Raw genomic sequence first — 24,792 nt, forward strand, 5'->3', positions numbered from 1 at the left:
CTCGCCCACAGTTACTGAATACTGAATGGTTTGAGGAATTAGCTTTTGCTGTAGACTTGACGTTTCTTAATGAATTCAACCTTTTGCCTGAAATTCCTTGAAATTCTTTCCTGCCTAAAGATGGTGGATGACGATTTCTTGATATTCACTCTCAAAATTCTGTCTCATCTGCTTCCATACCTGCCTTTTAAATGCTGGTGGTATCTAAGTCTCTACCTTCTGCTTCTTATTCTATTATCTCTTTTTGACCTCATGTATACCCATGATAACCATTTATCATTGAGTTCTGTTGATACCCAGAACTCAATATCCAGCCCGGACCTCTCTGGGTCCCCAAGACCACTCTTAGGCTTGATGATTCACTAGGACAGATACAGAAAAGCTGTTATATTCATGTTCCTGATTTATTACAGCAAAAGACATGGATTAAAATCAGCAAAGGGAAAAGGCACATGGGTAAAGCCCAAAGGCACAGGAGAAACTAAGCACGAGCTTCCAGGTAGTCTCTCCTAATGGAGTCACAACAATGCGCTACAATATGTACAACGTTGCCAACCAGAGAAGCTCACCCAAGACTTGGTGTCCAGGGTTTTTACTGGGAGTCAGTCACATAGGTATGAAGCACCCATGTGACAGACTTCAGCTATTCAGATGCCAGCTCAACAGGGCAAACAGGCTTTCATAATAAATAATGTTGCAAAGAAAAACTTAACGTGGTCACAATGGTCCAGCATGGCCTAAGGCCTCAGGCATACAAAAACACTCTTTTCAGGCAGAATATTCCAAGGCTCAGTGGTAATTTTCCAGAGACTAGCCGAAGACAAGTCCTAAAGACAGAACTTTCGTGTCAGTAATATGCAGGCATCCCAGGTCTGCTTAGTTAGCTCTCCTGCACAGTCCCCCAAAGTTGTTCTTCCTTATACTCCATCATCTACCATTACCTGAGCCAGAAATCAGCCTTGAATGTTGCATGTAACCCCAACATCCAATCAGATTCTCCCTGTAAATCCATCCCTCCTTGCAATCACTTCTCACTTGGATTACTACAACCTGGTCTCATTTCCATTTGACTTTCCTTCCAGAAATTCCACATAATTCTTCCATCTAGAAATTAGAATTGTGATAAATGCTATGACAGAAATATACACAATTAAGGCATTTGTAACATATGCTTTAATAGAGGCATGCTAATGGCATTTGCAGAGAGAGTGAGGGAACAGTCTTCTTGTGTCGCATTTGTACATGAATTATTCAGTTCCATAGCCAAGCCTTCAGGGTAAATTCGAAATCACATGTATTTGAGAGTCTTTTCGCCCAGCCCTTGCCTACCCCTCCCACTGATCTCCTACACTCTATTCTGTCCAAACAGACCTATTTGTAATTTCCCTAAAGGTCATGTGGTTTCGCACTTCTGATCTTGACTATCTGCTCTCTGTACCTGGAATGTCTACTCTTTAATATTTAGCTCAAACATCCTCTCTGATTCCGTTTCCGGTGTAAGATGCTGCTTCCATTCTCTGCTCTTTAGAGCATTATGACACCTCTATCATAACACTTATCTGACTGTCTTAATGTTCATTTACTTGTTTCCCCCAGTCGCTTGTTAGTTTCTGATGACAACGGCCAATTCACGTTCAGTGTAATAGCCCCAGCGTCTCGCATGGTAATCCTAATGAGTTCTCAATATTTGCTAAATGAATAAAAAGAAGAAAAGTTCTGAAAGCAGAGCCGTGACTGCTTGCTTACAGAATCAGGGAAGCTGTATAGATGTACGGCCACTTATGTTGGTATTAAAGGAAAATAGATATTTATTAAAGAGAGAATGTGCCATTAATACAATTCCTGTGTTTCAAGGCCAGCTCTCCCACATATTAGCTGTGTGATACTGGGCAAGTTTCTTTATCTTTCTTTGCTTCAATTGTTGTAACCATAAAGTGAGAATAACCATAGTTTCTATCTACAGAGTTGTTGAAAGAAGTAAAAGAAATTGCTCATTAAGGCTTAAGTGTGGTGCCTGGCACAAAGCAAGGGCTCAATGCATTTTTGAATTTTTTTTTTTATCAAGAGAAAATAACCAAAAGACATACACACACACACACACACACACACACACACACACACACACACACACACACATACAGGAGGGTCAGAGACTCCACATGCACAAGAGATTCAGAGATAGAAAGGGAACTTCCCATATATAAGACATTCTGAGCTAGGGATGAGGTAAGGTGCCTCAAGGGCTTCGAAGGGTCATTGCAGAATGATAAGAAGAGCTGCTCAACACATTTTAGATAGCTATTTGAAATTTGGTAACTTTCAACCCTTTAAATAACAGTATGTTACAGATGTGTAGATTGAGGAAAGTTGGCATGGAATTCTGAAAGGCTATCCAGCAGTCAGAATGCTATAAATGGGGAGACAAAATGTTGCTCAGCTTTCATATAATATATGCACTCTTAAAGATCACCATGTTATGCAAAATTACACAATAAAAACCACAAGATGTAGAGAGAAAACAGAGTTGGAGGCACTACATTCAAAAATTTTATCAGAGACTTAAAAAAGAAACAAGATTGTAATTAAACCAGTAGCTTAGTTTCATACACGATAAATAGTTAAGAAACACATAAACACTGCAATAAATATGGAACTTTGTGGAAGTGAATGTTGGAAGGTTGTCGCTTGTGAATTATTGTGAGGTGGTAGAAGGAGGGCTGTTTCAAATCCAAAGAGAAGACAGGGATGGGTGTTGCTTAAACATGTGGTAAGCTGAGATAGCTGGTAGACGTTTGAGATGTGTGAGTGAATGTGTTTTGCATATGGTTTTGTATATGGGTGTATTTTTCTGCTTGTAGCTGAAGCTGAGTGCAGTTCACTTAGCTTTTCTCACAAGTGGAATTGTGCATAAGCAAATGCAAATTTTGCATTATGCTCAAATTGTTTCCTAATATATCATTTACACTGGAACAAATTTGTGGAGAATTTTTGTGTTTCTAAAACAAGTGTTATAGGAGAATTGACTATACATTAGGACAGACTCCATATAACTTGATTCTATCTTTTGGAAACTATATCTGAGGCAAGAATTAAAGTTATTTGGGTGGATTAGTGTTCATCAACCAATTCACATCAGAGTTCTGGTTACTTGGAGGCCTGTAGTCATACATAGAGTGACTGTTCATCTCACTTTACACTGATGGTACGGGCCTAATTATGAATGGCTTCCCCTTTCACTGTCTAAAATTTCTGTTTGGATAGTAATTTATATATTTTAAATTAAAAGTATTTATCAGTCATTTCCTTAGATCTTTGCCTTTAATAAAAATGAGCAAATGGTGTTTTACAAATAAAGGATCAAAGATGAATTTTCAAATTCCAGTTAAAAATTTCCATGGAATTTTAAAGATCAAAATCATTTCTCTTAGAACTGACATATTCCAAGGCTTGTGTGGCTAGTTGTTGATGGATTTCTATTTTTCTTTAGGGCAACAAACCTAGAACAAATAACTGTGTGTGGGTTTTTTTTGTTTGTTTTTTGTTTTTTGGGGGTTTTTTGGGGGGAAAATTTTGGTTTCACTGGGATCAAATAATTTAAAGATTTCATTATTAAATACTCTTTGCTTAAGAAGATATGAAACTACCAAAAACAATCAGTTGGTTACTTTTTAAGGTAAAAGCAATTGGTAAAGGATAAAGGCTAAAAAATTTTAAGGTGACACTTTGCAAAAGCATTACACTTATGGACAACTCTTGTGAATTGTGTTTGATTAAACCTCTTCACTAATTAAAAAAAAATAAAGGAAAAAAGTTTGTTCTGAAAGAATCAGTTCTGGACTGAGAATTACCAAAGGAGAAAAAAAACATCCCAAGGTATTCGGAGTAAATACATTAATTACAACATTATAATCAAGTAGTAATCACATTTCAGGGCTCTCAGTGCTAAGAACTAGTAGAGTCTGACCCCAACCCTGTCTGGGATGGACAATTTCCACCTCAGTTTAGAACTTCAGATATAATGCAGAATTGGAACCAAAGAATTGGGATGGAGGGCAGTTTCTAGGACATCAGTCTAAGTGCTTTCAGGAATATGCAAAGTCTACTTTTTTCTAATCAATACACTAGGCTGGGACATAGTTCGCTTTAATTAAGGGGCCCTGTGACCAGGAAGAAAACTATCTTGACACACCAAAAACAAATCTAAATGCAGATTCATCGGGGAAACTAGAAAATCCCAGCTGCCCTGCAAGCAGCTGTTCTCCTTTTTAAATTGAGTAAAAATATTCACACACACATTACTTAATTCCACTACTTTAACATTTATTTTCATGATGACCTACCTACAAAGGTTACTGGACAAAACCAAATGTTCAGACAGGGTATACACACACTACTATTGCCAAGAGTGAACAAGAGAAGGCAGAAAAAGGCCTTCTAGGTCATATTTTGGGATTTACTCTGTGGACTCAAGTGTATTTGCTATTAAAAGTTATTTTAATTAGAGCCTTACTGCCCTAATCTTGAAAAGGAAGAAGTCCAACTGAATAGGATTGCCGTGGTAACCAACCACAAAACAAGTATGAGCCTTGCACGTGAACTAAATGATCAATATTTTTTGGCAGAGTATGAGTTAAGAATCAAACAAGTTCACTTAAAAAGCCATTCCAGACAGCACTATAGCAGTTTGGAATAAGTTAGAAATTTAAGAGTCAGGAGATCTTGGTTTTTAAGTTTTCATCACTTACTCTCTAGTTATAGCATCTTAGGTATGCCACTTAATGAGTCTGTTACCAACTCTAAAAATAAGTTTAATATTCTCAGGGTTGAAAAAAAAAATGTGTGTTCTGTGCACCATATTTTAATGTGGAAAACCTCCATTTGAATATTTTAAAACTTCATAATAAGAAAAAGTTACAGAAGCCTTAAATATATTCCTTCCAAAAGTTAAGAATATTTGAAGCCTTTAATAATCGACAAGAAATCCCTTGCAGGGAGTATTGTTTTGCTTGTTTTTATAAATAACTGAATGGATAAAATATCAAGCACCAGCTACATTATGTAGCAGATTGTCAGTGTTCACTCTGTAGTCATGTTTTGTATGTGTGCCAGTCTTCTTTGTAGTTGGGCTGGGGCTGTAGGCCTAAATTCTTGGGAAAGCAATGAAAGTAGAAAGCATCTCTTTCAGGTCTGGTCCTTAATATCCAACATCATCTGCCTGTCTTGCTTTCCCAGATTTGACAACCTTGGAGGGCACGTACTCCAAATGACACAATGATGGTGACAGACCAACACTGAACATTTCATGGGCAAGAAGGAATTAAGCGTTTGTATTGAGCCACATCGATTAGGTGGTTTTTGTTGTATGGCCTATTCTAATACTCTGTGCGAGGAACCAAGCTAGATAGGGTTGAAACTCTACTCCGAAAGTTCCTATGCTCCTGAGAATTTCAGAATTTTGACCTGAAATTTATAGTCCATTCATGCCAACGAAATGATGTGCTATTTATTTCATTATTATTTTATACTTCTCATTAACAAATATTATGTTTACTTATATTGTGTTAAGCACCATACTAGGTACAAATATTCCTGAATCTAAAATATATGAATATTGAGGATCTTTATGTGCCAATGGCATTACAGCAACTCCTGAGACCTCTGAAATCAGTTATATGCAAATATTAAAAATTAAAAAAAATCTTAAACAGTCAAGTGGAAGTTTTTATATAAATAATTTAATCAACAGCCTGCCACACTTTTACACCCAGCCTGAAAAACATCATATTTAGAAAAAGACTAGAATAACCTATTTTGTTGTCCTTATCTACATAGCCCAAAGCTTTGTAAATTTTTTTCTATTAGATAATAATGCATATTTTTGTGGGTAGAATATCTTATACTGTTTTGCAAGTCAATATTTTGATAGGAGAAAAGAAAAACAAAACCTAGCAAAGCAAAATAAAAATACATTAATTTCATGTTATTTCCTTTGGAAACAATGCAAAGACTGAACTGGATGGAAGCCTAGTCGGGTCACCATTATGAAGTGGTTATGTGGTCCTGGAGCAGGACAATCAGTCCAAGTTGTATTAACAGACTGAATGACTGAATAGCATTTACCACTGTTATTACAACTGAGGCTTACAAAGCTGGTCTTCCACCCACCTTAGAGATACTCAGTAGCAGAAAGTGTGCTTAGCTGTCTTCTAAACTACTGATTAGAATGTAGAAATAGGTCCCGACATACAGCATGTACTTTATAAATGTTTATCAAACGATTGAAAAAAAATTAAGTACAAACATGGGGAAAAGTATTTTTACTTGATTTCCATGACCAATACCTTAATTTTTTTTTTTTTTTGACTGGATTAAAAGTCCTAAGGAGCCGACTCACCTTTACTTTAAATCTAATCTAGAAGTAAGAGCATAATCTACATTAGGCAATGTACTTCAACGATTTTTACAACAGGGCAGTCACAAGGGGCTTGCTAGCTCACAGTATTCCGGCAGTACATAGAGCAAAACCTCTATAAGCAAAAACTCTTTCTAAACAACAGTAGTATTTTAATTACACTATGAGGAAAATGATTTGCTGTGGACCGTTTTTGTGAATCTAAACATCTAAAACATTGCTTCTGCAAGAATATACCTACTTATTAATATACCTACTTATTAAGTTAAATTTTAATCTTAATTTTCTGGCATGATTATTCTATTAAATTTTTCATAAACTGAAGATAACAAAAATTTAATAAGAGTAGGAAATAAAAGTTTTCTCTTAAATTTTCTTTGTCATTTTCATGCTTTGAAAATTCAAAATGGATATGTCATGTAAAAACAACCTTGAGATACAAAGTAGTTCACATATACATAATGATAAACAAGAAAACATTTAAGATAATCAGGAGGATTTTCAAGTTGAAGTCCTCTGTGGTACCATCATGTAATCATGGCTAAGTGTCAGATTGTAGCACAGCTATATTATTTGTACACTGCAATTACCTAGAAAGGTAATGAAAATAAAACCCTAGGAGTTTTATGTGTGGAGTCAGAAGTTTTCCAGCACAGAAACTATTTCCACATCTTGGGAATTTCAGTGTGACTGGGAATCATTCTGGAGTTGGAATGTATAGTAGAGCAAAGTTGACACTGTTAGGTAAAACATACAACTTCTAGCAGGTCTACATTGACTTTTATCAAAAGTATAATGAATCTGGCTTTTATTTTACTCTTTCACACCTTAGATTTCAAAGTAAGTCTCAAGGAGTTGTCTTTCCAATTGAGAAGTCAACCAATTTTGAAATGGGAACACAACAAAAAACAGATGGTGCTTTGTAGAATTCCATTATCACGGAATGCAATAGTCCTTAAAGTAAGAGATTTACTTTAAAAACTAGAATGCTTGTTTCTGGCAATGCCTGTTTCATGGAAACTCCTGAAAAAAAATTCTTGCCAAATGTATCATTAGCTACTTAAAAATTTCTGATTACTTTTCTCTGTGACATTATTGCTCAATAACAAAAGATTTATATCCCACCTGTTTCTTCCTTTGGAATAAGGTACTTGTCTCTGAAATGTATCACTTACAATATTTTCATAAAAAAGTGACCATGCATCAAGCCAAAGTAATAAGTGAGTGACTGGCTTTTGTTGAAGAGCCAGATATTTTAGACTACAAATATGGTTACTTTGTCACGAGTAGTTATATTAATGTCTTAGAAGAGACTCAGTGATATTCTATTAACCCTGAAAAATGGCTGCTGCTACATAACTCCAAAAAGTTATACTATATGTAGTGAATGAATGACAAAAATACTTTTTTTAAAACATGACAAATATAAATGGAATAGCCACATAGGGTAAATATATGTGTTTGAACTGCTAGAAAATGGGAAGGCAGGTGGGCCTAAACTATAATACCTAGCAAGGACTGGATCTGTGCAGGCTTCTATGTACAGACACAATATGATTAGGCACTTAGAGCTTTTTGATGAAAATCCTGGAAAGAGCCTGTGTCTACACATATTATTACCATCAATAACAATATACATTAAGAAACATGCAATAAGTCCTGAAAATGAAACGACATGGGTTTGTCCAGAGTGTATCTGGATTATAAAATCCAATGCTTTTACATCGTCAGATTTACTTAACATTAGTGACAAATACCTCACGGAAAAATTATTAAAGAATTACTGGCAACTATACAAAGCCTTAGCTGGTACAGCTGTTATGGTACTGGTACCCATCTGATAAAGAACATAACACCATCCAAATATCTTAAATATCTTAATATCTTCTATTATCTAAATATCTTAAGCTAATCTTAAATCGTTTTATTCAAAGGTACTTTTGTTGTTTTACCTCTATTACTCTACAATCGATAGTCCTTTGAAAAATTACATCCTCCATATATAAAAAAATCTAATCCTGTAGAAATCTCAAAAATGTAATGTTTGTAATGTTAATTATCTAAAGAATTCAGCTTCATGGAATAGCTTTTGAGTATTTATTGCTCAGATGGATTCAATAAACTCAAATGTAATGTGGCAATGGCTCTAATACATCTGTAAACAGAATATCACTAATAAAAATTTTATTGGCATGAAATACTATAATTATGGATGTGTAAAATTTTTAAATCTTAAAGCCTCTTAACATAATCATGTATATCTATGTACAAAACATACATAAATTTCACTTTATTTAAAACATATGAAAGAGGAAATTTCAAATCACACTAAACATAATAAATATAGAACTTGCTTTGTTAAAAATCTACAGTATACATTCAAGTAAAGGCTAAACTTTCAATGCTGACTACATATGGGACAAAATTAAAACATTTACAATAATCAGTTTCCTAAAAGTGCTATTTTTAATACCTATACGAGGAAACTCATTCTAGTGCTTTTGTTTCCATCCAAACATTGATACATTCCTTTATTCACAGAACCAGATGCTTCTGTTACTAAAAATACATATCCAAAGCTTTTATATACTTTTAAATAGATTTAACATTTTAGCTCTTTGGGGGAGTAACAGGAAGTCCAAACAAACAACTCAAACCATCTTAAAGATCAGAAATGACTGACTTTATGACACACCCTGTTTCAATTCAGATGTGAAATCTGATGACCATGTTAATGAAAAAATTCTAGTCCACACATCTAAGGTAAGTCATCTTTTTCTACATGAGCATTTGTGTAGGTCAAGGAGCATCCTCCGCTATAGCAACCTTCCTGTGATCCAGGTCTTGATGCCACACTCCATTTCTGATTTGCACATTCTCTTCCAACCTGATTTGGTTTAGTCTCTTCAGGAGTTATATTCAGCACATTGATTGAACTGTTGGGGAAAGAAAGGCAGATCTTAATATCATCTCCTCTTCCTTTTATACTTTAGATATGCTTTAATGTCTAAAGGCTGACTGCTCTCTTATCCCATGTTAAATAAATTTTGAGGACACACTGATCAAGAATAAAGAAGTGTTTCAAAATAATATAATTTTTATATAGCCATCTATTTTATTTATCTCTTTAGAGTACACTAAAGCATGCTGCCCAACTAAAACCCAAGGCAGATTGAAAACATGTGGGTTTTAAAAGCTAAGGCTTCCCATATTCCCATCTTTCTGTCACTATTTTCTAATCTCTTTATGGTTTCTTTCAGTACTCGATGATTTGTTCATGCATGCTTTCATCTACTCAACCATTCACCCACACAGATATTTACTGAGTGCCTACAAAAGTGGTTAAGGGTCAGATGGTCTATTATCCATACCTCAGCTGGACCACTTACTATGTCACTTTTGGTAAGTTAAACTTCCCTATTCTTCAGCTTCTTCAGTTGTGAAACAGAAATAATAATAATACCTCCTAGCATTGAGGTGGGAACTACATGAGTTAACAACTAGAAGTACAACAGTGCCCAATTAATTGTGCCAGACTGTAACAATCTCAGAACACACACAGATCCTACCGTCCAAGATAAAACCTGAGAGGTCTGCTCTGCAACCAGCCTCAAACAAAGAAATCTAGTTAAATGATTACTATTAAATCTTTGGGGCTGAGCCAGTGAATAAATACATTTTTATCAACCAAATGTATTTTAGGTGAAGTTTTTCCTAAATGTTGATATTTTGTGACTTTGGCTTACTAACACAATCTTATGACAATCCTAAAAAAAAAAAAATTAAGTTGCTTTAATTCTAAAAATCTAAACCAAAACCATAATTAAAAATTCGTATTAAAAAATAAAAAGGAACTTGCTTATAGTTCAGCCCTCAGAATCCCTGTCATCTCAGATAAGATTAATGATCAACTAAATTCTCTAACTTAGTACACAGTTACTTTGCATGGAATCTAGACACAGCCTTTATGTAAAATTCCATTCTATAATAAAGGAACAATGAAGATGTTGTAAAAATTAGCTACAAACACTCAATTATTTTGCTATGATCTTATTACAAACCCAGATCTGAGGTGCTTCAGAAGCACAAACCCAAATTTACCAAATAATATAAAATTTCAAGAACTATGTCAAGCTGCACAGCTTCTCTCCTTCTAACTAGTTATATGACTCTTTCCTAGTTTATCTTCGGAGGCCAGTATCCCTGAATAGCTTAATGAAATTCGTTTAAGCTCCAAAATTCTGTTTCTATGCCATCAATACACAGTATAGCCTCAGAATCCAAGAAACGAAAGCATTTTTATAATCCATTTGTTTAAATATATTTTTATTTTCATAACCTATTTACTAAAGATTTACAGTAGACCAAGTACTGTTTTAAGTCCTTTACATATATCAACTTTTAATTTCACAACCCCTATGATGTAGGTACTGTTAGGATTTTTTATTAAGCACAACACAATGTCTTCAAGAAATATTTATATCAGATATTTCATAACTAAAAATAATTATGTAAAAAGGTAAAAATTTTAAATATGTAAAAATAATTGAGGTAACTACCTTTTAGATGCAAAATGCATTATTTGTAAATGGTAGCTAGAATTTATATACATAACTCTGTGCTATACTCTGACACTCTGTGTAAGAAACACTAAGCTTATTGATTTTTATTATAAATTAAATAAACTTTCATTTCCCATACTCAACCCATCAGTCAACCCATTGGCTCTCACTTCCAATATATACCTAAATCTGAGCATTTCTATCTTCATGTTGTGACCCTCATCCAAACTGCCATCATCTCTCACCTCAACACCTCCTAACTGGATCTCCTGGCTTATATTACAGACTGCGACAATCTGTTCCCCACATAATAAAGCAGAGTAATCTTTTTAAACCTTAGATTTTTATTCACTCTCTTGTTTAAAAGTCTCTGATGTTTTCTCATTATCCTGAGAACAATCTGACCTACAGACTAAAATATTTTACAAAAACACTCTCAAGTATGTGTGTGTGTGCGCACGCATGTGCACACGCGCAGGAGAGCGTGGTTATATATTAATAATATTGTCATGAGTTGATAATTGTTGCAGCTGAGTGATGGGTAAACAGGGGTTCCTGACTTTATTCCCTCCACGTTTGTATTTCACCTTTTACATAACAAAGTTTTAACCCCAATCTACTCACCCAGAGCCTTAAAGGATTGACCCCCTCCCATCTCCCACCCTCACCTCACACCTCTTGGCCTTGCTCACTAACTACACTTGCCATCCACATACCACACCAGTGTGCCACCCTCATGGTCTCTACACTTGCCCAGAGGGCTCTTCCCTTAGCTTGTGTTTTGCTCCCAGTGTTTACTTAGTGTCCTAAGTAACTATACTTACATCTACAGTCAACTACAAATCAGTGTGTCTTGTCCTTTTTAAAAGCTTTATATTTTTGTTTTAAGATTCATCTGTTCAACAATTATTGATCTAAGGGCTAGCTAGTTTCTTCCAGCACATCACTCCACACTAGTTTCTCACTACCACAGGCCAAGTGAGCTGCAGGCCTGACCCCTGCTTTCTAAGGTGCGGCCAAATTGGCAGGCTCTCATGCCACTGTCTCCTACTTTAATTAAGAGGAAAGAGATCACCAGTACACTTTCCAACATATTGCTTGGCTCTTTTAGATTCCTCTGCATCCCTCTGCACTAGGAATGTTCTATTTGATTAGTTCAAAAGTTAATCTTGGAATAGGCTCTGAGGTTAGAGAATTGATATTATAACTTAGAAAATTATTTAACAATTTCAGACAGAACGAAATATGAAAATAGCAGTTAATAGCAATATATGGGTTTCTTGGGGGTGGGAAGTAACTTTTTCATCCTGTCATCCTTGGGTATATAGATCCTCTTTCACAGTCAAGGTGAGCAGGCTTTTCTCAGTTCTTTGCCCAACACCACCAATCCAAAGGGCACACCAAAAGAAACTTTAAAATACATACTCTATGAAAACTATCAAAACAATATCCTTCTATTTAATAAAGTTAGTGTACTTAAAATATTAACTGATTACATAAGGCTATATTTTAAATTATATTTTAGAAATTTATATTTTAAAAAGAATCACGTTTTATCATTTAGCTCCCAGGAGATAGGGACCAGATCTACCTTATTCACTACTGTACTCCCAGCACCTAATGGCTGTCTATATTTAACAGATACCTAATAAATATTTACAGAATGAATGAATCAATCTACTAACCTCTCGAAAGTCTCTACTGTTGCTAATACTATAGACATGCCAACTTTTCCTTAGCAGTGCAACTCTAGCAATGTTACAGATATATGAGAAGATGATCTATGACTAATACCTATGTTCAGATACACAGGAACGTGTCTGGCAAAAGTCTGAAGTTGAAGGAGAAGCAGGAAGAGATTTAGTAAGTTTAGAGGTGCAAACTGGAGACCCGTTAGACACACTGTGGGGCTTCTTTTGTCGTGGCCTCGAGTGCACTGTAAGATTGTCCCGATCAGAACCTGTTTAAAAGGTGGGGGAGAGGGGCAGGACATATGGTAAGTTATTAGGTATAGCGAAGGCAATTAACCAGGATGAAACATTTGCAGTTCTGAATTAGGTATGAGATAGAACAAGTTAATTTAAATAAACACCCTAGCCTTATGCCTCTCGTCTAGCTCATCCTACAATCTTTGTTACATAGATTCCACAAACATATAGAAGGATCTAATTGTAAAAATGTTTGTTTTATGAATTTTCAAAAACTCAACATTACTACACTCATGACAAAAGTTGTCTTTGGTATGCACAGTCCTATAATTGCCATTTTAACTACAGTAAATAAAAGATAAAGTTGATTTTACAGTTTCCATTAGAAAGCTTTTACTGGTGCCACCCAAAGTTTTATATTAGTAATTTACAGTATTTTACATGCATTTTCAAATTAAAGAGTTTATGAAGTACTCACTTCCTGAGAAGGCACTGAAAAATCTCACATTTTCTGAGTTCTGGTGGTCAAAGGAAGTCATGTTTAAAAACTGTTGCTTCAACCAACTGGCTCTTTCTTCTTCAAATGCCTTTCTCTACCAGAACAAGCAAACCAAAGGAATACTGATCAATATTTCAACATTCACGATAGGTGCCATTTCACATGATTTCTCTAGCTATTTGTGCTAGCCTCCTGGCTATCACACATATTTCTTAAGTCAAATGAATTAACCTAGAAAACTAAGAAAAACTTCATTTAAGAAAATTATGTTTTAAAAAAATTCACCCATTTCACCTAATAAACCAACTAATCACCGTTTTTTTATACCAATTATGAATAATTTCAAATGGACAGTGAAAAATATCAGCATAACTTTTAAATATGGAGATATTAGCATGAGTTTTGAACATACAGATTATAAAAATAAAAATCACGAAACAACAGAAAAATACTTCACTGTAAATTAATCACTCAAAAAAAAAGATATGGCTTCATCAAATATTGCTATTACCCTCCAAACATCTACTAGTACTAGCAGCCACTACTAACCCACAAGAGGGCATATGACAAACCTTCCCCTTCTGAACAGCTGATGAATCCTAAACTAAATTCTCTCTATTGCTCGGGTTTCTCTTTCTTCCTTTCCATCCTTCACTGGCCCTGCTGTCTCCAGTGACCAGAGGTAGACAGGTTCTCATGCAGAGAAATGGGAATGGTATGCAAAGTAGCAAGAGTACATCTTGGAATAGGGTAGGAGATACGGGCTCAGAAACAGAGGTGATCCCATATGACAGAGAAATGCTGATGCAAATTATTATTGTTTTTGTTTCCTGAGAAAAATACCTATTGATGAAACAGACTTTCACGACTATGGATAAAGTCCACGTCAGCTAGTTAAAACAATCAACATATAGTCTTTCACTCATAATTAATATAAAATCATGCAATTCCAGACATTTGAAGAAAACTAGCACTTAAGAGAAAAAAGCCAAAATAAAGAGAATTGACCATAGATAACAGTTTAACATAGAAACAAAATCTTTTTTAAAAATTATAACACATTATCAAACAGATTTATGAACATCCATAATTATAATGCTAAGAAAAGTAAAAAATAAGAACATTAGAAAACTTAAAAGATAAATTCTGAAATAAAATCTCAGTAGATTAAGTGAATAATAAAACTGACCTTGCTGAATATCGGGTTGGTGATACACAAAATCAAAGTGAGAGAATATTCCTGAATTCAGAACGTAAAGTCAATCTATAGGCAGATATAGTCAGAAGGTCATTTGTCCAATAGAAGTTCCGGAAATGTGAGAGAAGTCAAAGGAGGAAAAAATACAGAATAGAAGAAAATATCCCTAAACTGGATATTTAATATCTTCAGGCTAAAAGAAGTTTACCTAGACTTGTTCTGGTACAACTGTATAGCTTTAAAAATAAAAAATTCCAAAAGCTTCCAGAAAGAGGGGGAAAACAAAACACAGGGTATCTACAATGTTGGTTATATTATAATCGGACTTCTCATTAGCAAAATCAAAAGCCAGAAGAAACAGAATAACTCTTTCAAAGTTTCAAGAGAAAAAGGTAGAACCTCAATTCCATATTCGGCCACACCAATCAAGCAGGAATATATTTTTGGATATTCCAGAACACAAAAGATTTTTCACTCACACACTACTTTTGAAAAAATTAGTAAGATAGTATGACCTATTAAAAAAGGAACCCAAGAAAGAGGATAACGTGAGATATAAGAAACATGGCAGCTGAATCTGATTCAGGAAACTGTACAGGAAGCTACGAAGTCAAAGAATTCACAGCATAGTGATACATGGGAGATTCTCTTTCAGGTGGCAAAGTCTTAATTAATATAGAATATTTTCTATGTGTCCAAACATATCACTTGGTTATAAAATGAATATTTATATAATCGTGATGTTATTATTGTTCTTTCCTGATTTTCAATTTTTAAGTCTCAACCTTGCACAAAGTACTTATACCTGAATTATATTACAGGACAGAATATAAATGTGATAACAGTTGACAGTGAAATATAGTATCGCAGACAAAAACTTGGAAGTACAGGGGCAAGAGAAATAGAACAAGTGTAACCAGGAGAATGTCCTCATCTTTCATGGCAGGGATAAACTGATACTGTTTGATGTTGAGCAGACATGAAGTAGAAGCATTAAATGTTATACTTAAAGTAAAAAGGTCAACCAGAAGAAACAACTTAAAATAGTTTTTAAAAAGTAAAAATATTATGAAGAAATTAGATGTAGATGAGGGACAGTGAAGATGGTAGTATAAGGACATTAAATGTCTTATCTTTCAGAATGGAAAATCAATAGAATGGTATGAAGAATAAAAGGTTGAAGTATATGAAAGTTAAAATACCAAAAGAATTACAAACAGAAATGTATAAGAGGATTATTTCTGAGGAATGAAACTGGCAATAAGAAAGGAGGATATTATCTCCCTTTGTAAAGCTTTTTGTATGGGCTGAGTTTATTTTTTTAAACTATGTTTTAACATCACTTCTCTTTTTGAAAGGGAAATATGTAGGTAATACATTGCTAAGTAAAAAAACAGCAAGCTGTGGATGTGTATAGACAACAATCCAACTTAACTGTTAAGGCACATATATTCTTGAGTGAGGGGCTGAAGAGAGGGAGAACTGTATTTTTAAACTGTATTTCCCTTTAAAAATCAAACAAACTCTACACATACTGACAATGAATAGACAGATGACAGATGCTCCAGAGATCTCTCATGCGATGCTAAACACTTAATAGTAGAAAGTAAATCTAAAAGAGATAATGAATGCTTAGTTTTTGTTTTCCAATTCCCAAATTTGGTAAAGGCAAAAAGATATCCTTCTATAGTTCACATGCTTAGTTCAGCATCCCTTTAATTTCATTTATGAGATCACTGGTAAAGTACTTTGGGGGGGGGGGGTGGACGGGATAGCAAAGAAACAGAACTTAGATGCATTCTATTGAGGCCTTTTCCACAACTTTCAAAAGCTCTACAGGGAAAGCTAATTGTTTAAAATACCTCCAATCCTAGGCGAATGGCGGCTTCCGTAAAGCTTCGTCTTTCTTTCTCAAAATTCTTTTTTTGCTCTTTAAATAGGGACCACTCTTCTTTGAGACGTTCCTTTTCTTCCAACAAATAACAGTCTCGTAGCAGTGAAGTGGTATCATCATCACATGCAGTAGCGAGCTGCTGCTATCAGATTTTAAAATATAGTAAGTTCCAAGAGTCCCTGCAACACTCCAACAAATTGAAATGAAAACAAGGGAAGCCGGGTCAAACTTTAGGGGATGGACAGAAATTATGAAGAATCAGAAAGTTGACTGAGGAGACTCATTTCCCAAATGCTTCTACTCCAACAGGCAAAGCACTGACTAGGGAATGAATAGTTGAGATTGGAAAAATTTCAAACACTGTAGATTTTGTGGAAAAAAATAAATAAAAATCTAGTAAGATTCAATAACTTTCTGGTCTTTCTCAGGGACAACAGTTTTAAAAGGTAACACATTTACCTGTAAAAGTTGCTGCTGAGTTTTAATCATTTCTTTACACTGCTGAATTTCTAACTCAAGTTTTTCAGTTTCTTGTTCATGGTCTTGTCGTGAGATTACATCTTCATCATTAAAACCTTCTATGTGTACCTTTGAAACTAACACAAAACCAGTATTTTGGCATAAGTTTTACAGTCATCATCTAGTTTATGGTGGTTTTTTTGGACATATATTTAAAAATCAAGGCTTGCAGAACTTTTCTCTTTCTGAAATATAATAAATTTTCTAAAAGGTAGTAATTTCCTTTGCCCTTTAAAAAATTCATAAGCTATAAAATGAAATTTATAATATTTTAACACTTGAAAAAATTTTAAAAGCAAAGCTCATGACGAGTATAAATCAGTACTCTTTTTGGACTAAATGATATCTTTCCAAACAGAGCTCTATTGCCAACATTTAATTTGTAAATCCATATTTGTTCAAGATTATGTTCTAATATCAAATGAACAACCTGTATTCACAGAAGAATAATTAATATTCATAAACTATGTTCTTCTGACACTTCTTCAAAGATCAGTGCAGTGCTACATTCTTGCTCTCTGGTATTAAATTCAACTAATATAAAGTCCAAACATACTTGCTATTTCTAAGAGATAAGATGACTAAAATCAATAAAATCTTATGTAAATTAATTTTGGTACTAAAATAGTTTTGCTGATTGTTCTTTACTACTGAAGACAACTGACACCGAGTTTGTCATTTTTGACAATTTAGTATAATTTTTTAAAAAATAGACTTCACTTACTGAGCAGAAACTTAATATTCTTGATTTAAAAGCATATAAACTTTAACAAATACAAAATATTAAGGATATATTTATCAATGTAGATCTATCAATCCTATTTATAATGACAGGAAAATGTGTCTAAAATAATACACTGTTAACTGAAAAAAGTACAGAGCAGAAAAAAACACATAATATTCCAATTTTTGTTATTTTATATATATCTTTAAATACTTTAAAAATGCAAAGGGAAAAATCTGTTAAGTATTACATACAAAAAATGGGAGACCAGAATATTCTACCTTTATGTACCTAATTGATACAAAAACACTATCCATTATTTTGAAAATAATTTAAAAATGGATTATTAGGAACCTAGCAAAATGCACATATATAGAAATATCAAGTAGAAGGTTCATATGTACACTACATTATGATTAGAAGTTCTTGATTTATTAGACTTAGTAAGTGACTCAGTTCACTCCAGTTGTATACTGCACTCAGAGCAGATGGATCACGATGTTCTCTTTTCAGAGAAAGATTCACTCTGAGAGTCAAGTGCACTTTCTCAGTAAGGTTCACACGTCCTGTCTAGAAGTAGGCAGAGTCTTGCTTTTCAAACCACCAAACCTAAAGTGCTTCAGGTCTAAGCTCATATTGTGGCTTTTTAAATGACTGAAAATTAAGTTTACTTAGTGTTACAACTCAACTCTGCACACATTTAGGCAGTAGTTACCTTGGTTATCAAGTTTTTCTACATGACTTTTCAAAATTCTCCACTGTTTTCTGATGCTGTTTGTAAGCTGCTCTCTCACAGTTTCACAGGAAAGGTCCCACATACTCTCTCTGCTCAGTTCCCCAGTATCTTCTTCAACATCAGAGATAATCTATGAAAGAAGAAAAAGAAAGACCAGTATCTTAAAATGGCTTTAGATACTTAGGCGGTAGTAATCAGACTGTCAGATATTTATCAAAATAATTTCTGTGCTGTGCTTTAAACATATATGACCCAGTACTTAACATAAATATCTCCAGAAAAAGTAATTAATATTGAAGGTAGAAATTCCACAATTCAGGTGTCTTCAAACCTGCATTTGAATCCAAATATAGATACCGACAAGAGTTATGAAGCTGTGTAAGGAGTTGTTACTCACATCTTATTATGATAAATGCTTTCATATGTTCATTAATCCTCAAATCATGTTATGCTACAGAGAAACTGAGGCTTATAGAATTAGAGTAACTTGCCCAAAGTCACATAGCCAAGAGGTAAAACTGAGATGAAGTTAGAGCAACTCATCTCCAATCTTAGGCTGCTTAAATAAATCTATGAAATAATCTCCAAAGTAAAAACAACCATGAATCCTACTTTTCTCATATAATTTTTTAAACTAAAAACTGGAGATTTTTCTTTGTATTCTACCAAGACATTAAATCATAGGAAAATGTAGTAAACATTAGCATAAAGAATCAAAGCAGGATAAAGAACATATGAAAACAATACTGAAACTAATGTCATAATAATCTGCATCTACAGAAAATGGTCCTGAGTCTAAAGAACTATATTAATAAACTGAGGTCAGCAATGGGCTAGTAGAGGTCAAGGTCTCCCAGGCTGAGTGAGTGGGGGAAAGGCCCAGGATAAGACTCTTTCTGACCATGGTTCTTTCAATCAATCTTCTAGAACTATTTGCCAGTAACTCTTTCAAGGAGCTACGGCTTCTCCTGTTTTCAAAACACCACCAATCCATTATTTTTCAAAAATGAAGAAAACTACTGCACATTTCCAGACTGAATGATACTCTAAAACCACAAAAAATGAAATTAAAAAATCCATTTAAATTGAATTTTGAGTCTACGTTTTGGCTACAATTAAGTAAACAAAATAATAAATGAAACTTGGATGCCACCTAGGCATTTCAAGAGTACATCCTATTCCTCTTGTTATAATGTTCCCAAATTTTTTCTTAAAAGAAACAGTTGAATTAGTTATATTTAAGAAAAAAATCTAGAAAAACAGAGCTCTTAAAAACAGAAAATGTACTTAAGAGATTGTTTCTCAAACCTAAACATTTGAATCATGAAGATTTATACAGGAAACCACCCACTAGCCAAGCGATGGGGGGAAAAGGGAGTTTAATTATCTGAGAACCTCCTCCTCGTTTCTACCTATTTTTGCTGACTAAAACCTGGTATGAGAGGTTAGTGAAGGTTGGGCCAAAACTGAAGAAACCACAAGAGTAAGAGAAACCATGCGAGCCCTGGAGAGGCATTAGTGAATGTTAAGGACTGACCAGGAGTGATAGACTTTGAGAGAAAAGCTTATCTAAATGTAAGACAGACATCAAGCAGGCCCCAAATTGTAGAATTTAAAAGAACACTCGAGTAATTTTTTTTAAAGAAGAGGAAAAAAATGGTAAGCAGTGGGATGGGCTTCTCAGTTGGACTGATCTATGATATCACAAAATAAACACATTTCCCCCACTAATTGAATGTAGAGCGTTCCTATAAAACCTTTCATAAGCTGAGAGGCTTAATGTGAAAGAAGCAATTACCAAATGAAAATCCTCTTTGTATTTCTTTTGGTTAGTGAAAACAGGTACTAATGTACGTATTTCATAAAAGTGAAGCAGTATAACATGAACTTTCAAAAAGGGGCAATACCTGTAATCTTGGAATACAGGTTTAAAAACAACTTCTGATGTTTGCTGGTAATTAGCATTTTCCATCAACACTGTTATGTTCGAATTTTAGTCACGAATGTGAACTTGCTTGAACCCAGAATTTAAACTTATTGTAAAGAAATTAAGTTAGAAGAACTTTCCACCATTATGTAACTTGTTTTCTCAGATCTGTACCTATTATTCCCTCTGTCAAGTGTTTTCCCCATGCTTCCTATCTCGAAAACACCTACTTATTTTTTAAGAGCAAACTCAAATGTTATATGATGCCATCTTTGATTGCCATATTGTTTTATACATTGTATAACCCTATTATAGCTCTATAATAATTACAGAAGTAATTATTACTTCTCTACACAGGTATCGCTCCCCAAAACAGCTTCTTGAGGGATGTAGTGGGCTGAACGTCATGTGCCTTCAAAATTCTATGTTGAAATCCTAATCCCCCATGTGATGGTACTAGGAGGCGGAGCCTTTGGGAGGTGATTAGGTCATGAGTGGAGCCCTCATGAACGAGATGAGTGCCCCTACACAGCGAGCTCTCTGGCCCTCTTTCCACCCGGTGAGAATACAACAAAAAGTCAGCAATCTGCAACCAAGAAGAGGGCCTGAACTGGACACCGAATCTGCTGACACCGTGATTTTTGACTTCCAGAATCCAGAACTGAGAGAAATAAATTTCTGTTGTTTATAAACCACCTGATTGACGGCAATTTGTAATAGCGGCCCAAACAACAACAAGAAAAAAAAATCAAAATCTTTTTAGCTTTTTCTTTCTGGGGAAAAGAACATAATGTACACTTAATAAATTTATGGGCTGAATGATTATTTGGGTCCTAAAGTTAACAAAAGTTTCAAAGGCCTGCTTAAGTACGCAATACTTAAAATATTTAAATATTCAGCACAGTGGTTAAAAGCATGAACTCTGGAGTAAGACAGACTTGGACTCCAATCCTAGTTATGTCATGTGATACTGGACTGACTACTGTGCCTCAGGTGCATTCATTTTATAAAATGGGAATAATTACAGTATCAAAAGCATCAAATTATATTAAGAATGAAATGACACTATGCTTGTAAAAAGTGCTTATCACAGTGTCTGGCACAGATTAAATCCTCAGAAAATCACCTCCCTTTCCCAGGGCATGTCTGATGGTCTCAGTGACTGGGAGTAGCATAGCAGTGAGTGTCCTGTCCAAAATACCAATACTGTCCCCATTGAGAATACCTATCCAGCGTTTCAACTGTTCTACTTAGCAATCTGAAGACTGTATTAGAGAGGAAAGAGCCACTTACAGTTCCTGTACTATCATCTGCTCTTTCTCTAGGTTTCTGCTTTTGGGGAGAAAGAAGAGAAATCATTTCCTTTTTCATTTGCTGAAGAACCTTCTTAAGTTCAGCATTTTCCATTAGGATTTGTTTCTGACGATATTCATAATCATTCAAGAGAATTTTATACATTTCATCTTCATTCCTGAGAAAGAAACTGTCAGTATGAAAATACAGTCTACAAAGAAAAGTCTGATTAAATTTATCGATTTAAATTGAACCCCACCTGGCTTCACTTTTACCAGTCCTCCAAGAACCTCTTTTTCCATCAGCTCTCCCCACATAATTTAAAATTTCCATGGCTGCAAACATGAACACATAAAACAAAACCAATTGTTACCATACATGTTTAAGTGTTTAAAACCCTAATACTCTATAACATATCAGGGACATAAATTAATCTAGTATATAGATTAGGATTTGGGCTCAAACAGCCCCAATTTCAAGTTATAGAGTTCTGTCATTTATAAGCACTGAGATTTTGGCAAGTTATTTAACTTCTAAGCCTGTTTCTTCATTGATACAATTGTAATAAAGTATCTACCAAAGGATTGTGAAGAACAAAAGAAATGTTAAAGCACTTAATACAGTAAATAGCTAATAAATATTATTTTGTTATTATTATTATTAATTTTATCATCAGGGGATGGCAAACTAAAGGCCGGCGGGCCAGCTGCCTGATTTTGTAAATAAAGTCTTGTTAGAACATATATATATATATAATCAACAGCTACTTTTGTGCTACAATGGCAGAGATGAATAGTTCTGACAAGAGACCATAGACCCCCACAAACCCGAAAATATCTGGATCTTTACAGAAAAAGTTGGCCAAGCCCTGTATTGTTACCAGCAGTAAATAAGTCAAGACCCCTGACAGTATTAATGCATCTTTTGCCATATGTGGAGAAAGAAGCAGTTAGCATCAGAAGGATATAAATTAAGAGTAAGTTATTGTAATTTTAGAGCTGACAAAATAATTATTAAACTGTCACTTCCAACTAGGGTTTGGACCAGGAAACAGCCAGACCCCTACCCCATAAAACAAGGGCTCTGTTACCAGGGTAAAATTTTTAATAAACTTCTCTAACTAGGTGATATATTTTACACTCCAAGCACTTCAACCTTTTACTTCCTTCATGAATAAACACAAGGTTAACCAACCTTAAAAACCAATGAGTGTCCAAGTGCAGTTTAATATTTATTACCTCAATACCTAAAGATCTTCAACCTTGTCTTAATTGCTTATTATTTATACTTTTCAATAATTTTTAAAGTAAAATATCTGAATAACTGCAACATCTCTGCTATACAGAATGACAGCGATACAGTCAACACTGAACTGCTTGCTGGCAGCAGACAGAGCCCACCATATGACAGCCTGAAACATCTGCTCATCAGCTGTTGTATGCAAGTCCAAGTTCAGTTCAGGAAAGGCAGTTTAAGGGTATGACTGTATAAAGTAGGTTACAGGACAGCCTATCGTCCACTTGGAAACCATCCTTCAATAAATAAATGCACAGATTCCCCACGTTCTCCCAATCTTACCAGGCCAGGAAAACCATTGGTACAGCTCTACTTTGGTGTGTGGGTAGTTCTACTTCTTAACCTAAATCTATGCCATTTACTTGAAATTACGCATGGACTTGAATGAAGTTGTAAATTAATTTTCAAAAGAATACTAGAAAAAGTATACCTTAGAGACAAAAATAAACTTAACTTACATAGTCCATCCTTGCGACCACCTGCTTCAAAAATACACAGCTAAAGTTATTAAAGGAACTGAAACTGACAAATGATTGGTCTGATGAACAATTTTCTGAAGTTTACTCTAAAATCGTCCTTCTATTGATACTCAGAAACTGGTCCTGATTTTTAACATTATCAGTTCTTTGCTGTGGAAAATTAGCATTTCCTCTGGCTTAGTTTCTCTCTATGGATTAGTCTTATACCTGCCATGTTAAGAAAAAAATACAATTTTTATATACAACTAATAAGCAAAGAAAAATTATTAATTTTTACTAACCAGTTGTTTCAATTCCTGGTTTATATCGATACATACCATCTAAAAACTGTATAAAGCATGAAAACAACACTTCAGGTGTTACAGTGCTCAATTCTTTTACATTTATTGCTTAGCATAATATTAGTTATTTATTCCCTTTGTTCTATCTTAGCCAGCTGCTTCTTACCTATTTTTTTATCTTTCTTGTTCATAACAAGTTGATGTAGTCGTTCCTTTAGTTTATTATATTCACGTTCTTTTCTCTTCATATCATGATTATATTGAGTAGCTCGACTTGCAATGATATTTTGTAATTTTTGTACCTGAAAAAAAAAATCCTATCAAATGGATCCCTTTAGGATTGATAAACTCAGTTAAAATTCACAAATTCAAAAGAGAAAAGTCCTAGTATTCGCTTCCACATATAATAGTTTTAAAATTCTAGGATTATTCTTTCTTCTCCACAACCACTAGAAATCACCCAAACTTTAACATATAACTTAAATGAATCACATTAGGTTTTTATTTTTTAGTTATGTAATCTTCAGTGTTGCTAATTTTCTAAATTATCTTCTACATTTTTTGCACATACAGACTCTTGGTCATTTAGAAACCAGAAATTTACAGAAGGGTTAAAGCGATTAAAGCTTCATTTGAAACAAGGAAAATTCATATGATTATTTATAGTGACTTCCTTGTATTTGTTGATGTTTATTTGCACTATGGCTTCTCCGGCAGCCCTTGATAAGGAGTATGTTCTATTCTACACAGACATTCTTAATATCCGCTAGACATAACCATGTTTAACTTAACCCTTATTATAGAAGAACTATTTTCAAACCATTTCAGTGTAATCAACAGATCATCAAGTCAAAATTTTCTGAGAAATAACTCAAGGAAACGTATAAGCAACCTTGTGGTTTTGTTAAGATACTAACCACTTACTAAATATACCACTAAATAACCAAGCATAGTAAAACAAATGTCTAAATCACTACAAGGTCCTTAAAAGTCTTTAATTGTAGTTAAAACAACATATACAACATTGAAAGTATTATATTTTTA

At 34.3% G+C, this 24,792-nt stretch overlaps 1 protein-coding gene across 4 annotated transcripts in view; it reads right to left on the minus strand.

Annotated features, from left to right (window-relative positions):
• Positions 1–8,495: 8,495 nt before the first annotated feature.
• The window catches only part of LOC107511578 (SSX family member 2 interacting protein), a 37,852-nt gene continuing 21,555 nt past the window's right edge, over positions 8,496–24,792 (minus strand). For 3 of the 4 annotated variants that reach the window (XM_016146066.2, XM_016146061.2, XM_016146064.2), the window contains exons 6-14: positions 23,915–24,050; positions 21,952–22,027; positions 21,693–21,870; positions 18,452–18,602; positions 16,953–17,089; positions 16,462–16,635; positions 13,381–13,495; positions 12,769–12,934; positions 8,496–9,348 (exon numbers count right to left, since the gene is read on the minus strand). In XM_016146066.2, the coding sequence (XP_016001552.2) occupies positions 9,171–9,348; positions 12,769–12,934; positions 13,381–13,495; positions 16,462–16,635; positions 16,953–17,089; positions 18,452–18,602; positions 21,693–21,870; positions 21,952–22,027; positions 23,915–24,050 (1,311 nt within the window). In that variant the 3' untranslated portion in view covers positions 8,496–9,170. The remainder of the gene's footprint in view (positions 9,349–12,768; positions 12,935–13,380; positions 13,496–16,461; positions 16,636–16,952; positions 17,090–18,451; positions 18,603–21,692; positions 21,871–21,951; positions 22,028–23,914; positions 24,051–24,792) is intronic. The other variant, XM_016146065.2, reaches the window with a different exon arrangement.

The sequence above is a fragment of the Rousettus aegyptiacus genome, unplaced genomic scaffold (genome assembly GCF_014176215.1).
Source record: "Rousettus aegyptiacus isolate mRouAeg1 unplaced genomic scaffold, mRouAeg1.p scaffold_m13_p_1, whole genome shotgun sequence".
NCBI classification, from domain to species: Eukaryota; Metazoa; Chordata; class Mammalia; order Chiroptera; family Pteropodidae; genus Rousettus; species Rousettus aegyptiacus.